This window comes from Anguilla rostrata, chromosome 3 (assembly GCF_018555375.3).
Source record: "Anguilla rostrata isolate EN2019 chromosome 3, ASM1855537v3, whole genome shotgun sequence".
NCBI lineage: Eukaryota > Metazoa > Chordata > Actinopteri > Anguilliformes > Anguillidae > Anguilla > Anguilla rostrata.
Genome location: NC_057935.1, coordinates 1370001 through 1387500, shown reverse-complemented (window position 1 = coordinate 1387500; position 17500 = coordinate 1370001). Strand labels below are relative to the sequence as shown.

At 52.6% G+C, this 17500-nt stretch overlaps 1 protein-coding gene across 9 annotated transcripts in view; it reads right to left on the bottom strand.

The window, feature by feature from the left end:
* ebf1a (EBF transcription factor 1a) overlaps positions 1–17500 on the bottom strand; it is a 151216-nt gene that overhangs the window by 42530 nt on the left and 91186 nt on the right. For 6 of the 9 annotated variants that reach the window (XR_010328770.1, XM_064325293.1, XM_064325289.1 and 3 more), the window contains 3 exons: positions 9393–9474; positions 7238–7379; positions 655–788 (listed from right to left, as the gene is read on the bottom strand). Coding sequence is in view for 8 of the 9 variants with exons in the window: in XM_064325293.1 (XP_064181363.1) it covers positions 655–788; positions 7238–7379; positions 9393–9474 (358 nt within the window). In the remaining variant the exon portion in view is untranslated. The remainder of the gene's footprint in view (positions 1–654; positions 789–7237; positions 7380–9392; positions 9475–17500) is intronic. The other 3 variants (XM_064325290.1, XM_064325295.1, XM_064325297.1) reach the window with 1 other exon arrangement.

The window sequence follows — 17500 nt, the reverse complement described above, 5'->3', positions numbered from 1 at the left end:
CACACACACACACACACACAGAGGGTGCAGTATAAATGAGAGCTCTGTAGGATGAGACCGTTCAGCGCACTGGCGAGCGCGGCGGGTGCAGTAAGCACGGTAACCTTCCGCCGCGCGGTTAGCGGAGCTTTCCCGCTCCTCTCACCCCTCAGATACACGCCGCGCTGCAGACGAGAGGCATCAGGCCTTAACACCGCCGCACTCCAGCTCAACACTAACCCACAGAGCGGGTAAGCCGTAACTCCGGGCCGCAGTTTGAACCCTAGACCGCTACCACAGTGACTCAGCGCTCAGAACCACAGTGACTCAGCGCTCAGAACCACAGTGACTCAGCGCTCAGAACCACAGTGACTCAGCGCTCAAAACCACAGTGACTCAGCGCTCAGAACCACAGTGACTCAGCGCTCAAAACTGCAGTGACTCAGCGCTCAGAACCACAGTGACTCAGCGCTCAAAACTGCAGTGACTCAGCACTCAAAAAGACGGCAAACTTCAGACACCCCTACAAACTGGAATCTTTGAGCCTCAAAAGATGGCAGCCAGTGACATCATCCTCACACTCCACTGTGAACTGGGATGAGTGTGAGTCCTATAGGCCGGCCTGTGTGTTCGGCAGGTACACCTGAAGGAAAAGGTGAAGCCAGGGACTCTCACCTCGCTCCACACCAGCATGGTGCCGAAGATGACCTGCAGGCCGTCGAAGAAGTTGTCCCCAATGATGATGACGGTGGCGCCCCCTGTTGTCCACCCTTCGCTGGGGCTGATGGCTTTGATGCAGGGTGTGGCTGCTTTGGGCAGCAGAGATGGGAGAGGTGGAGAGAGAGCTTTGGGTTAGTCTGGCGAACAGCACTGCACAGCCCTACCGTCCCACCCGGCTGCTCTGCACACTGCATACTTCAACAGGTCTCTTTTAAGAGGGAACTTCCCAAAAAGGCAGAACATTCAGGTGCTTGTTCTGGTAACAGACTATTGCAAGAGCACTGGCCTGACTTTTCCCTGGTGAATTTTATTTTCTCTTTAACCCTTTGAAGAGAAGGTTGTTTAGAACATTTTTTTTGCATTGTTGAAATCTTACACCTTAAAGTGTTAATGACTGATGTCATCTGCAGCAGTTCTATTATACAACCAGAGCTTTAATTTTGCATCACAAGTGAGTAAGTGATGTATACTCACTATGGATTTATGTAACAAATTATACTAAACAAACAGTGTAAACACCACCAGCACATTAAAACCCCACAAATACACAGGAGTTTTACACACACACATATGGAGAAGAACAGACTGGAAGAACAAACACAGGAGAATTACTGGGAAACGGTGAAGTCTGGGATACAAAAGAACTCCAATTCCCAGCTACCCCAGTCAGCCAAGACTGGATTCCAATCGCTCCTCAGCCAATGGAAGTGGGAACTGTATCTCTAAAGAACTTAGATAATTAGTCTCTTTCTACCACTCATGAAGATTAGGCAGCAAACCATCTCCTTATGGATACTGTCTCCTCTGGGCTCATAATACGAGTAATGTAGTCCCCAATTCCACTGGCTCATGGGAAATGTGGTCCACACTTCCTCCCCAGATAGCACACAGAAGCACATGCCTCACACCCACACATACACAGTTCAGTCAAGTGAAACACAGTCATAACTTTGTAAAAATTTTAATTCCAAATGAAATATGACAACCTTAGAATGTATTAAATCACCATCATTCTACTATATTTCAGTGGTTTCAATTGCATAATTGTATATTCCTCAATGCAATTAATTTTCACTTGTTCAGGAAAGAAAGCAAATAAAAGTGAAAAATGTAGAAATGACAGAGGAAGGAGATAGAGGGACAACGATAGATAGAAAGAAAGAGAGAAAGAGTAAAATAAATAGAGTGTAGCTAGAGAGATAGAGAGGAATATATAGACAGAAAGACAGACAGACAGAGATAGAAAGTGAACAAGAGAGAAAAGGAGAGAGAGCAATAGAGGGCAGAGAGCTAGATATATAGATAGAGAGAAAGACAGAGAAAGAGAGAGCAAGAGAGAATGAGACAGAGAGAGAAAGATGAGAGAGAGACAGAGAGAAAGGGTGAGAGCAAATGAGAGAGAGAGAGAGAGAGAGAGAAAGAGAGCACTAGCTGGCCCTGGCGCTTATTAAAGTCAGTATTAGTGCGCTCGTTCTTGTAGAGCAGCGTGTAATTAAGCACCACAAGCTTCATAGTAGGAAAGATCACTCAGCCTGCCCCTGGTGTTATGACAGCGTTCATGTCACAATAAAAGCCCCGCTCCCCCTGGCGTTCATGTCACAATAAAAGCCCCTCTCCCCCCGGGCAACAGCGGGGTGGGAATGGTAATTTAGGTTATTACACACACACACACACACACACACACACACACACACACAACTTTATTAAACATTGCCAGGCCCCCCTGTGCACAAGGGCGGGGGCGGGGGCGCCCCTGATTGTTTTACGAGGGGTGTGTAAATGTCACCCCCGCTCCGCGGGCTGAGGACCGCGCGTCCTTACAGGAGCCGATCAGAGGCCAGGCGCGCGGGGAGTCGCAGGGACAGCACCGTCCCGAAAAAAAAAAACAGCGCATTAATTGGTTTAAATTTCATTTCCAGGATGTTGAACTTCGGCCCGGAGGATTCTGCGCCCGTCTCTCCGCAGGCGCTCCGGAACGCTAATTACCGGAATTCCGTCCGGCAGGATGAGAGCCCGGCGGCCTGTGTGCGTACGGCAGATTCCCGCGCTCCGGGAGGAGGCTGTTTTGGGAATGTGTGGCACTTTCTCATGAGCGTAGATCATACGTCTGTCTGTGTGCAGGCGCTATAACTCCTGCAGTCCACCGTGCTTTCTGCTCGCAAGGTTACCCAGTGGCCCTGCTGCGTGGGGGGGCGGGGGGGGGAGCACAGGGGGCTCAGTCAGATGGGGGGGTCCCAGAAAAGCACAGGGCACCCGGAGAGACCTGGAGGGGGAGGACAAGGGGGGTGGCAGGCGCCCCCCAAAGGCTATAGGGGGCTGGGGAAGGGGCCTCTGTAGAGGGCGGAGGGGGCAGAGTGGAGGTCTCTCACACTCAAAGCTCTGGACCAGGACACGTAGCCAAACAAATGCGATAACCCCCTCGAAGAAAATGTCCCCAGTTGGGTCCAACTAAAAATACAGCGCCCTCAAACAAGCACATCTGTGTAGCGACCAGCGCTCGTAGCGACAAAAACAAACTAACAAAAAAAAAACAAAGATCCATTAGTAAAGGCTCGAACGCGTTGGCGGTAACAGCTTTCTCCCGCGGTTACCCACAGATCACCGCGAGCGGCGAGGTGGGGGCGGAGTCACGCCGGTGTGACCCCAGGGCCGGGCGAATCACAAAACAAGTGTTTCTGTCGCCGGCGCGGCTAGCGAGCGAGACTGCGCGGCTTGTTCTGGTGTAGGGGGCGCGGGGGGGGGCACGCGCTGACGGGAAAGGTCAGGAAGCTTATTAAGAGCTGTCTGCCCCCTCCTGGGGAGGGAGGGAGGGGGGGGCGAGGAACACAGCCCCAAATGCCACCGCCTCACTCATGCTAATGAATCGCTAAAGCAAAGGGTTTCAAGGTGGAGCGCGTTTTCATTTGCATTCATAATGAAGGCCGTGCACTCTGTGTGTACCTACACACACACACACACACTCACACACACTCACACACACACCCACACACACACTCACACACACACACACGCACACATTCCACACACACACACACACACGCACACACACCACACGCACCACACACCACCACACACGCACCACCACTGCACACGCACACACACACACACACACACACACACATCACACATACACACACACACACACCACACCACACACACACACACACACACACACACACTCACACTACACACACACACACACCCCACCACCACACACACACACACACACCACCACACACACACACACACACCACACGACCACACCACTCACGCACCACACACACACACACCACACACACACGCACACCACACGACACACCACCACACCGACACTACACACACACACTCACACCACACACACACACCACACACACACACACCGTGCACACCACACACCGCACACACACACACACACACGCCAACACACCACACACACACAACGCACATCACACCCGCACCCGCACACACACCCCAACAACACCCCTGAGGGATGATGGGACGTTTCGGCCTCGTGACACATGTGGTCAGCTACCCCCCCCCCCCAACACAGGTGTGTCATTGCTGTGATTTTAAGGTGAGGCAGGCTACTGCCATCCAGTATCACACAGGAGAGAGCAAGTGGCAAACGTCAGAGGCTCCGTCTCCTTTAATCTTCAGTCTGTGTCAGTAACAGCGTCAGAGCCAGAGCTGCTCACATTCCCAGTGATTCAGCCCAGATCTGTTCATTCTGCGTTTGCTTTCACCGCAAAAATTTTAATTCCCGCCAAATCGAATTCCAGTACAGTAAACATCGCATGAATTTCTACTGTGCACTGGGGCCTAAGTCACTGATGGACCACAGACGCCATACGACGTTCTTCTACAAACTCTGAACGTGCGGAAAACCCTTTTATTTACTTAATATCGCCCTTTAATTGTGGCCTTACGGACTTCGGATCAGTAGACGAGGTTCAGACAAACGGTGGTGAACACAAACTGAACGCTCTGCGCCTCACGCAGACTCCTGGTGTCAGACACGCTCTGAGCTGCTAAAGGAAAGTAATCCAGTTTCCTGCAGGATGAAACGTTCCTCCACCCGAGGCGGTGGCGGCGAGGAAGGACCCATGATGCAGTTTGGCAGAGTGAAGAAGCGCGAGCGAGCTGGAGCTTTGGCGGTAATCTTGGCCTAAGACCACTCTCTCTCTGTCTCTGTCTCTCTCTCTCTCTCTCTCCTCTCTCTCTCCCTCTCTCTCTCTCTCCCTCTCTCCCTCTCTCTCTCTCTCTCTCCTCTCTCTCCCTCCCTCTTCTCTCCTCTCTCTCTCTCTCTCTCCCTCTCTCGGGCGCTGAAACCGCGCGCGGATTAACCAGATGGCGGAGTGCGGATCCATCTGATAGGATTAAATCGGGGCGCCTTCGTCCCGCCATCTGCTCCCCGCTCTGCTCGCGCTCAGAGAGAGGCGGCCCGTTACCCTGCCGACGCACCGACGCCCCACTCCCTCTCTCGCTCCCTTTCTCTCTGTCCTTCTCAATCTCTCTCTCTTTCACTCCCTGTCTCTCTCTCTCCTTCCCGCTCTCTCTCTCTTTCGCTCGCTCCCCCTCGCTGTCCTCCCTCCCTCCCTCCCCCCCTCCCTCTCTCTTTCGCTTGCTTTCCTCTCTCTCTCTCTCCATCCCCAGCCCTCCGCCGTGCCCTGGGATCCTCTCTTTCCGCCGCGGTGCTCCCCGTTGAAATCTCGCCGTGTGTCTGGCAGCGCTCTGGGCTGGGGGGTGGGGGTTACTCGCCGATGCTCTCTGGGCGGCAGCGCGGTGGGGGGGGGGGGCAGTCTGCGAGCGCCGAGTCACGTGCTCTCTGGGCGGGGGGCGGGTTACTCGCCGATGTTCTCTGGGCGGCAGCACGGCGCAGTGCATGCCTTCCTTCGCTCGCCCAGAAAAGAAACTCATGAGGCCAGAAACTCAGCCGGTGAAGAACACACACAAAAAAAAAATGGAAAGGAAAAAGTTGCACGCTGCTCGTACCCGTTTCTGCTGAGTTTGTACCTCACCGCGTCCAGGAACTTTGTGTAATTAATTAGTTTCTGTGCTCGTTAAGGTTTGTCTGGAAAAGTACAGCAAAGGGGATTTTTTTTTGAGTCAGGTTTCTTAGAAGGATGCTGCGCGTTATGCATGCGATGCAGTTCTGTTTGCTGCACATTCTGCATGCGACACAGATGCAGTTCTGTTTGCTGCACAGTATGCATGCGACGCAGATACAGTTCTGTTTGCTGCACATTCTGCATGTGATGCAGTTCTGTGTGCTGCACATTCTGCGTGCGACGCAGATGCAGTTCTGTCTGCTGCGCATCATGCACATGACGCAGTATGCACGCAATGCATGTGCAGCGCTGTGTGAGCCTGCAGTCCTTCCATAAGCAGTTTTTTGCTTATTCTCTGACGAGCAGAGACTTCATCGAAGAGGCAACTCTCAGTTCGGTTTAACATTTTCCCCCCTTTCTCCCGAATAACTGCTCATCCGTCGCTTCCTCTGCTATGACCCTTGACAGACGACAACGTTTCTGAGTGCCCTGTCTTTAATTAAGTTTTCCCAAAATCACACAAACACAGACACAGCCAGAGGGAAATCAAACAATGGATTACGCAACTGAATTAATAACCACGTGCAGCACTTTCTCCCAAACGGGAAAAAAACAAAAAACGAAACGTTTTTGCACACAAGCTGTATGAAAAACAGAAGGGGGGGGGGGTAAAATGCTGAATTTCACTCTCCAGTTAGAACACATCTCCTGACATTGCTCCTCATATGAGCTCCAGCTACAGCACTTTGCTGAAATAGCACAAGAAAACACGGTTTTCAGTGCTTTCAGTGTACCCTGATATCAATTTAGCTCCCTATTACTGAGTGTGCAGGACACGGAGGAACTGCACACTGGCCATTTCTCTCTCTCTCTCTCTGCCTCTCTCTCTCTGCCTCTCCCTCCCTCCCTCTCTCTCCCTCTCTCTCTCTCTCTCCCTCTCCCTCCCCCTCCTCTCTCTCCTCTCTCTCTCTCTCTTTCTCTCCCCCTCTCTCCCTCTCCCCATCCTCGCTCCCTGCCTCTCCCTCTCCCTCCCTCTGCCTCTGCCTCCCCCTCCCCCCCCGAGGTACCCCACAGACCCTCAACAGTACAAACGGATGGACAGACTGCTGAAGGACAGACAGTCGGACAGACACACAGACGGATGGACAGACAGCTGGAGGACAGACGGTCGGACAGACACACAGACGGTCGGACAGACTGCTGAAGGACAGACGGATGGACAGACTGCTGGAGGACAGACGGTCGGACAGACACACAGACGGTCGGACAGACTGCTGAAGGACAGACGGATGGACAGACTGCTGAAGGACAGACGGATGGACAGACTGCTGAAGGACAGACGGATGGACAGACTGCTGAAGGACAGACGGTCGGACAGACACACAGACGGTCCGACAGACTGCTGGAGGACAGACGGGCGGACAGACACACAGACAGAGAGACAGACGGTCGGACAGACACACAGACACAGAGACGGTCGAACAGCCTACCGTGCTCCAGGTAAGATGGCGTCCCCTCTGAGGGGTCGAGCCGGCGCGCCCGGCGCCCGTGTTTGGAGTTGTTGTGCACGAACATGTTGTCGGACACGGCCAAGACGTGCCCCTCCACGCTCACCGTCGTGGAAACCACCACCTGGAGGGGGGCGGGGGAGAGGGGGGGGCGTTTAATGCAACAGCCACCTGTCAATCACACCAACAGGAAGGAATTACAGGTGTGTGTCTGTGGGTGTCAGTGTTGTAATGAGTTGTGTAATGTGCTCTGTAATGTGAGCTGTAATGTGCAGTAATGTGCTCTGTAATGTGCAGTAATGTGAGCTGTAATGTGAGCTGTAATGTGCAGTAATGTGCTGTAATGTGCTCTGTAATGTGAGCTGTAATGTGCAGTAATGTGCTGTAATGTGAGCTGTAATGAGTTCTGTAATGTGCTCTGTAATGTGTGTTGTAATGTGCTGCAATGTGAGCTGCAATGTGCAGTAATGTGCTCTGTAATGTGCAGTAATGTGAGCTGTAATATGTGTGTTGTAATGGGCTGTAATGTGCAGTAATGTGCTGTAATGTGAGCTGTAATGTGCAGTTATGTGAGCTGTAATGTGCAGTAATGTGTGCTGTAATGTGCAGTAATGTGAGCTGTAATGTGCAGTAATGTGCAGTAATGTGAGCTGTAATGTGCAGTAATGTGCAGTAATGTAAACTGTAATGTAAGCTGTAATGTGCAGTAATGTGAGCTGTAATGTGCTGTAATGTGAGCTGTAATGTGCAGTAATGTGCTCTGTAATGTGCAGTAATGTGAGCTGTAATGTGCAGTAATGTGCAGTAATGTGAGCTGTAATGTGAGCTGTAATGTGCAGTAATGTGCTGTAATGTGCTCTGTAATGTGCTCAGTAATGTGCAGTAATGTGCTGTAATGTGAGCTGTAATGTGCAGTAATGTGAGCTGTAATGTGCTGTAATGTGAGCTGTAATGTGCAGTAATGTGCTGTAATGTGAGCTGTAATGTGCAGTAATGTGCTCTGTAATGTGCAGTAATGTGCTCTGTAATGTGCAGTAATGTGAGCTGTAATGTGCAGTAATGTGCTCTGTAATGTGCAGTAATGTGCTCTGTAATGTGCAGTAATGTGAGCTGTAATGAGCTGTGTAATGTGTGCTAATTGAGAGGGCTGGCCTGTCCGTGGTGTGATTATCAGACAGTGATCTCGGGCTGGAAGCCCTGTTACAGGCCGTGGAGGTCTCCTGATTGGAGGTCTCCTGATTGGAGGTCTCCTGATTGATCGCTGATAGACTGACATGCAGATTCATTTAATTAGAAAGAGCGGCACTCTGGGAGCCACAGACAATGGCACTGAGTATAATGGATTTTCTCCTGCAGTGTGATTGGCTGCGCGCTCTGGTGGCTGGATGGGGTGGGGGGGGGGCAGGGTGGGGGGTGGGAGGGGGGGGCTGGACTGGAGGGTCTCTTATTCAAATTGCTCTAAAGCTTCAAGAGCTTCCTGACCCTCCAGAGGGGAAGTGCTTGACAGGACTTGGCAAACAGTCACAAGTCTCTCTGGGACAGACATGCTTATTCTCTCTCTCTCTCTCTTCTTTCTCTCTCTCGCTCGCTCTTTCTTCCTCTCTTTTTTCCACCCGAAGAAAAGCAAGGCCGTTGTCAAGGTATCTGGACAGCATACTCGTGAATGAATGAATGAATGAATGAATGAATGAATGGTTAAACAGTGCGCAGGGATAATTCAACATGAGGATCCTAGGGGCACCACTGTCCGTATTTAGCGATGCCTGTCAGTCACAAACCAGGAGACAGTCCAGTCTCCAGTTATCTGGCTCTGGACAACACACTGGCCTGGGACTGCTCATAGGAGTTCCTGTACACACTGACAGTGACCCAGGGGAATGTCCGTCTGTCTGTCCATCTGTCTGTCTGAGGTGAGGGGTGTGTAAGGTGTGTGTTAGCCTGCTGTCTGTCTGTCTGAGGTGAGGGGTGCGTAAGGTGTGTGTTAGCCTGCTGTCTGTCCGTCTGTCCATCTGAGGTGAGGTGTGTGTAAGGTGTGTGTTAGCCTGCTGTCTGTCCGTCTGTCCATCTGAGGTGAGGGGTGTGTAAGGTGTGTGTTAGCCTGCTGTCTGTCCGTCTGTCCGTCCGGTCCACGGCTCACCTGGAAGCGTCGCATGTCCCGGGGGTTTCCCGCGTTCTTCAGACAGTTCTGGTTGCATTTCAGGAAGAATTTCAGGAAGAACCTGCAAGCGAAAAAAAGGAGGGAGTAAGTCACATGACCACTGATACACACAAGCGCAGGAACAGAGGCTCAGAACACACACACGTGGCAAACGGGGGACATTTTACATGACATCAGAAATCGCAGGTGTGTCTATGAACACAGTGGAGGATTACAGGCCTTGTTGCTTCTGCACACACCTGTACGAATCCTCTTCTGATCTCTTTACTCCAAACACATCTCCACGTCAAGTCTTGACCCTTAGAGATTTTTCAAAACCAGCTTGTGCCAATGCTACTCTCGGCACCATACAAAAACCACTGACCAGAGTGCTGTGTGACTCTCTGTACTGAGTGCAGTCTGTGTGTGTGTGTGTGTGTGTGTGAGAGAGAGAGAGAGAAAGAGTGCACAGACAGAGAGACATTAAGGGAGTGTGCGTGAGAAGGAGAGAGAGAGAGAGAGCGGGGGAAACGGTATCTGTACCCAATCAGAGGACTCATGCGAGCCGCTCGCCCATATCAGGTTCCAGCAGCCTAATTAAGACCCGCCCGTCCGACAGGCTGCTTTTAAAGGCCCTAAAAGACGCTGAGAATGCTGGGGGGGGGCACGGAGGAGCCGGGAGGGGGGGCAGATTCGTACAGCGGACCCAGGATTCCTTCAGTGTGCGACCCGTTTGGAAGAGAAAACCGAAACGGAGCGCCCGTCATCTTCTGCTCCAGAGAAACCCGAGAGATCTGCGCCATCGCTGCATCTGCACGCATATTTCTGAGATTTTATTATTTAAAAAAATAAAAACTGCCCCATTTATGAGATCTCCTCCAGCAGCTCGCTTCCATTACACAGCGCAGAGAGACTGGCAAACACAAACCTCTTAATCGTTTTTAGCTTTTGCTGGAAGGCTTCGTTAACCCCCCTCGCCCCCCGCCCCCCAAAAAAGGAAAGAATCTGAAATGTACCGCGTTCAGAACACATACAAGCCTATATGCCCCATCGCCCAGTCAATAGAGCACTATCCTGCCGTAGAGTAAACAGAGTTAACCCCCCAATCTGCAGCACACAAGCTGCTGCCAGGGTTTACTTAACTCATAAAAATCAGGGGGGGGTGGGGGGTGGGGGGGGGGCAGGTGGAGGGGGGGTAATCTGATAAAGAGCTCCAGAGGGGCCGGGTGAGAGAGAGGCGCTATAAAGGGTCTATGTCCCAGCTCACCAAAAACTGCCCACTGTGTCCCAGTCACACCGCAAACTCCATTGCACAGTGTGTGTGTGTGTGTGTGCGCGTGTGTGTGCGCATGAGCATGAACTACCGCATGTGTGTGTGTGTGTGTGTGTGTGTGTGTGTGTGTGTGTGTGTGTGTGTGTGTGCGTATGTGTGCACATGAGCATGAACTACCGCATGTGTGTGTTTGTATGAACGGGTGAGCAGCCCCTGTCCGTCTCTGTGAGTTTGTTTCAGAAAAGAAATACAGAATATTTACTGGGCGGGAGTCAGAGATGCGTGGATGTGCCTCTTCCTTCAGAGAGATTTGGGAGTGTTTTGTCCTTTTTACAGAACTAATTAGCACCATCGCCCCTCCACCCCCCCCCCCGCACCCCATTTTTATTTTTTTCCCTTCACTGCTCCAGTGTGAGAGTGCCCCCCCTCCTGCACCCCCCCGTCTCTGCAGTAATGACGGTGTGTGGCAGTGGGGGTCACTGTCATGCCTAGTCCTGTGACAGGCCTCGTTACCATGGTCACAATAGAGCGGGAGGGGAAGCACTTAATTACCAGAACTTTCCGTCCGCGACTCCGAGCGCTCGCAGTCACACGCCCTCTAATTACTGTGCAATAGAGACGTCCCTGCTGCTGCTCGACCCAGCACTGCGTGACCCAGCACTGCCCGATCCAGCACTGCCTGACCCAGCACTGCCTGACCCAGTGCTGCCTGACCCAGCGCTGCGTGACCCAGCACTGCGTGACCCAGCGCTGCCCGACCCAGCACTGTCTGACCCAGCACTGTCTGACCCAGCACTGCTCGACCCAGCACTGCCTGACCCAGCACTGCCTGACCCAGTGCTGCCTGACCCAGCACTCCGTGACCCAGCACTGCGTGACCCAGCACTGTCTGACCCAGCACTGCTCGACCCAGTGCTGCCTGACCCAGTGCTGCCTGACCCAGCGCTACCCAACCCAGCACTGCCCAACCCAGCAATGCCTGACCCTGCTACTGCTCGACCCAGCGCAGCCCAACCCAGCACTGTCCGACCCCACTGCTGTACTGTACTCAGCTCTCTGATCTCTAAGGCCTCAGCGTGAGTCAGCCAGGGCAGCTGCACAGGTAGGGTCAGGTACTGCACAGTCTGAGTGCTGGAGACGCTCATAAATGCCGTGGACCTCAGGACCTTCATTAATAAAAATGCTCTTCCATTTAAACCTTAAAATAACTGTCCCAAGTTGTGCTTACACTTAACTAAAAAGTTGCTTATGTTGGTTTAAAGTAAAGAGTCTGCTCCTGAGCGTTTAAAGAGTCTGATGGAGCTGTGCTCCTGAGCGTTTAAAGAGTCTGATGCAGATCTGCTCCTGAGCGTTTAAAGAGTCTGATGGAGCTGTGCTCCTGAGCGTTTAAAGAGTCTGATGCAGATCTGTTCCTGAGCGTTTAAAGAGTCTGCTCCTGAGCGTTTAAAGAGTCTGCTCCTGAGCGTTTAAAGAGTCTGCTCCTGAGCGTTTAAAGAGTCTGCTCCTGAGCGTTTAAAGAGTCTGTTCCTGAGCGTTTAAAGAGTCTGATGCAGATCTGTTCCTGAGCGTTTAAAGAGTCTGCTCCTGAGCGTTTAAAGAGTCTGCTCCTGAGCGTTTAAAGAGTCTGCTCCTGAGCGTTTAAAGAGTCTGCTCCTGAGCGTTTAAAGAGTCTGTTCCTGAGCATTTAAAGAGTCTGATGGAGATCTGTTCCTGAGCGTTTGAAGAGTCTGTTCCTGAGCGTTTAAAGAGTCTGATGGAGCTGTGTTCCTGAGCGTTTCAGGAGAGGAGTCTGGCGCTGTGCACAGCGCTGAGCGCCGTGTGGATCACCCTGCCGAGCGGACGCTCAGTAAACGTGTCACTTACAGGAGCTCCTGCTAACCAGGCAGCAGCGCGGCTGTGATATCATTTAATACCTCTAATCTCCAGCTTCTTCCCCCTGACCCCCCCGCCACCCCACCCCCCCCTCGCGCTTTCCCAGCTGTCCTGCCGTGTCACTAACACAGGGGCGACACATTCCTGCTAACGCACAGCTTAACCCCGCAAATCACACACTGCACACACACACACATACACTGCACACACACACAAACACTGCACACACAGGCTCCACACACACACACACACACACAACACTGCACACACAGGCTCCACACACACACACACATACACTGCACACACAGCCTCCACAAACACACACACACACACTGCACACACAACCTCCACACACACACAGCCTCCACACACACACTGCGACACACAGCCTCCACACACACACACACACACTGCACACACACATACACTGCACACACAAACTCCACACACACACACACACACACACACACTGTACACAGAGCCTCCACAGACTGGCACACGTGGCTCTCCTCACGTATTGGACAGCACAGTTGTGCATCGCTGAGGGGGCCCTCCAATTAAAAAAGGCAATTAACACAGCGATGACACGCAGGGGCCAATGGGCTTTTCAGAATCAGATCCGCTGCTCCGAGCCTCCAAAGCAAAACTGACAAACTAACCCAGCGGAACAGACGGGACGTTATTATATGAGCTACAGGGAGCACACCGTTTACCCAAAACTGAGAGCAGAGAGAGAGGGCAAGAGAGAAAGGGAATAAAGGAAAGAGAGAGAGAGGGAGGAAGAAAGGGAAAGGGTGGGAGGGAGGGAGGAAGAAAGGGAAAGGGGGGAGTGGGAGATGGAGAAAGCAAGAAACAGAGGAAAGAGAGAGAAGAGACAGAAGAGATTGAACATGTAGAAGGAGAGAGGGTGAGAGAGATGAAGAGGAAAAGAGAGAGAGAGAAGGGGGAGAGAAAGGAGGAAAGAGAGAAGAGCGCGAGAGAGAGAGAGGGAGGAAGAAAGAGAGAGGGAGTGAGACGGAGGGAGAGGGAGAGAGGGGGGAGAAAGAGGGAGAGCGGGAGAGAGGGAGGGAGGGGGAGAAAGAGAGAGGGAGGGAGGGAGGAGGTCAGCAGAACAGTAGTCAGATGGATGTCGCTTGAGGGCTTAATGCAGTGCTCAAACATGCTGACCTTTGACCTCTCTGTCTGGAGGTCACATCTGGCCATTTCACTGGCTCCCTGAAATTGCCCACAGTTTATCCATGTGGAGTGCCCCCCCCTCACCAACCCACCGCCCCTCCCCACCCCAAAATCTTTTTTAAATGCCGCCTCTCCAGCTCTTCTCTCCCATGTGGTCCAAAGCCCCTCCCACAGCTAAGCACAGGGACCGACAGAGTCAACAGCAGCCCCGCCAGGGTCACCGATCAACCCCCCCCAAAAAATCTCCCAACCCTGACCTTGCTCTACCCGGGATCTCTGTCTGCCCCTCTGTCTACAGCGTTATTCATTATTTAAATGTGCTGTACTTTATAATACTGTTATTACAGGATCTATTAGCGTGTAATTACACATTTGTCTCATAATAAAATTGGCAGACAGTGTCCGTGTTGGACAGGCTGGGAGAAACAGGATTAAAATAAACACAGTTATTTAAGGTGATATTTACGCATGCAGAGGGGAGCTCTCGCAGGACTGATTGATATTGATCTGATTGGTCCTTAAGAAGCGCGGCAGCAGGGGCGGGATCTGTCCGTGTTTAGGGAGCAGGGGCCATGGAGAGCAGCGTGAAGCGCGAAGCGCGTTATTTTACTCCCCTCCCCAAAAGTCCCGCCGCCGCCGCCGCCGCCGCCGCCGCCGCCGCGTCAATTAGCGTATGCTAACGAGGCGGGATCCGCCGTCAGAGGGACGGGGCGCACCGCGAGCGAGGCGCGCCGGGCATCGTGGGTAATCCCATCCGCGCTAAATGTAAAGCAGCGGCATTAGCGGCGCGGCCGTCCGCTGGCGCGGCGATCGGTAAATGAGACGGACCGAGCGGCAGCGGGGATAAATTATTCAGGGCCTGAGACGGCAATTATGGCACTCAGCACAACCAGTATTAATACTGCATGAAGGCTAACACAGACCTCAGAGCGAATCAGAGAGAGCGAGAGAGGGAGGGGGGGAGAGAGAGGAGGAGAGAGAGAGAGGGGCAGAGGGAGGTAGTAAGAAAGAAGGAGAGAGAGAGAGGGGAGAGAGAGAGGGAGGGAGAGAGAAGAAGACTCAGCTATTGGTCCTTTATGTTTCTTTCTTTTCTCATTCTCTATATTCCCTCCCTCCCTCCCTCCCTTACCATTGCTCCCACTGCACTGCTTCTGATCCTTCTTTTCTTGCCTTGAATCCACCCATGTGTGTGTGTGTGTGTGTGTGAGTGTGTGTGAGTGTGTGAGTGTGTGAGCTGTGTGTGTGTGTGAGTGTGAGCTGTGTGTGTGTGTGAGCTGTGTGTGTGAGCTGTGTGTGTGTGTGAGTGTGAGCTGTGTGTGTGTGTGAGCTGTGTGTGTGAGAGCTTGTGGTGACAGAAGAGGAACTGAAAAAGCTAAAGTGGTTAGCGGCAGGTTGGCTGGGGGGTGAGGTGGGGTCTTGGGGGGCGTGGGGCGGATGCACGTTGTACCAGGTGCAGCCCCACCCAAGGGAGGGTGACGGACAGCTGCACAGAGACAGCGTCGGTGAGCGTGTGCATGTGTACCGCATCAGGAAAGACCCATGACCTATGACCTCGCCACTTTCACCACTGCTCCTGCTGCTTCAAATGCAATATTAATAAAAACAAATAAAACAAAATAAAAAATAATAATTCACAGTGTGAAAAGAGTTTGAGCTGTGAGACTCCTCTCAGTGTAGAGAGAGACAGAAAGAGAAAGAAAAAATAGAGGGAGAGAGAAAGAGAGAGAGAGAGGGAGAGAGAGAGAGAGAGAGAGAGAGAGAGAGAGGGGCAGGGGCCAGTGGAGGAATGGAACAGTTGTTTCAGACGTTTGGGAGTTTGTTCTTCCCCCTGGTCTTGCTATTTGACACCTCCAGCGGGACAGCAGTGGTAATCCTGTGGGGGTGTGAGTGGGGTGGCGCCCAAAAACAAGCACATCGCCCGCCTCCCCGGGTCAGTAACGGACAGCTTATTTATCTACAGGAACAAGCGCTCCACCTCTCCCTCACTCCACCTCTCCCTCACTCCACCTCTCCTCACTCTCACTCTCCTCACTCCACCTCTCCCTCACTCTCCACCTCTCCCTCACTCCACCTCTCCCTCTCCCTCACTCTCCACCTCTCCCTCTCTCTCTCCTCTCCTCTCACCCCTCCCTCACTCTCCCTCTCCTCCTCCCTTCCCTCACTCCTCTCCTCCTCTCCCACCTCTCTCCTCACTTCCCTCCTCTCCCTCTCCCTCTCTCTCTCTCTCTCCCTCTCTCTCTCTCTCTCTCTCTCCCCCTGCTCTCTTGCAGGAATAGCAAGTTTAGCAGTGAGCTGCTTGTGCTGACACTTTCAGAATTGCTCATAATACACATATCTGCACATTTCTGCCCGCGCAAAAGAAAAGTAAAAATAAAAAACGCTGCCTCGCCTCAGCGTTCTTTCAAACGTCTCGCTTTCCACGCTGTTTTTTTACGGCAGTTCTTCTGTTCGCTACGCGCTACACGCTAAGCTTTGGTCTGAAACCCGACAGTCGCTCCTCATCAAAGCTGAGGAAGGACAGAGCAGACTCCCCCTCTGTGCCGGGGTCGGTGGGACAGTTTGGGGGGTGCGGTCCGCTGCTGGGACCAGCAGCTACGCCGTCATCCACTCCACACACCTGCACCGCCTCTGACATCACAACAGAGCCCCCGACGCCGGCGTCCAGAGAACACGAGCATGGACCCTGGGCTCTTTCACACGGGCGTAGCGTGTTGCGTGTAGCGTGTTGAAGGTGGGGCGTGGTCCGTGTTGGCAGCAGCGTGCTTCGCAACGCTGAGCGCTTGCGTGTAGCGCAGAGCGACGCGGCAGAGAAGCGTAGCGGTTGGGTTTGCAGGCGTAGGCGTGTAGCGTGTAGCATGTCGTCAGCCGTCCTCAGTGCTGTGGCTCTGTGACCTTTGACGCTGAAGTTTGGAGGGTTTTTTATAGCACAGCCGAGCCAGACTCCGTCCCCCCGGACTATTCTCTGTGCCTCAATCTGAGCCTGCTGCCACTGACCTAACAGCCTGGCTGAGTGAAGGAGAGACCCTTACACGAGGGGGGGAGGAAAAGAGAGAGGAGAGGAGAGTGGGAGGGAGAGAGGTGGGAGAGTGAGGTAGGAGAGAGGTGGAGAGGAGGTAGGAGAGTGGGGAGAGTGAGGTAGGGAGAGAGGGTGTGGGGGGAGGTGAAAGAAAGGGGGAGGGGGCAGCAGGCGGAAGAGAAGAGAGAAGGAGAAGAGGAACGCCGAGCCGAGACCCAGGAGATGTGGCGGAGCAGAAAGACGTGTTATTTTACATAATAAACACTTCACACCCAGCCCGGAATAGAGAGCTGCAGAGCTGCAGAAGAACCCAGCCTCACGCTCGGGCCCCAGGACCTGCCAATCAAACGGTCACCGGGGGAACGCTGATGCTGATAATGATCTGACTGCTGGCTTTCTTCTTCAGAGTCTTCATCATCCTCACAAGTCAACCATATCGGCCTTATTATTATTATTATATGCATAAAATATGTACATTTGTCAATGATTGTAAGACTTAAATAATGTATTTTGTAGTGAGTGTAATCTGTGTTCACAAACCGCAACAACCCAGCATAACACAATCTGCTACAACCCAGCATAACACAAACCACTACAACCCAGGAGAACACAAACCACAAGGACCCTAACCCAGCCCCCAACGCAGACCACTCCAGCCAGAAAACTTTATTATAGGAATCAGCCAAACATAACCCCTGCACTACACACTGTTTATAAAGCAAACACGTTCCAGGTAACACTGAGTCTGGTCTCTGGAGCAGCACTGAAAGC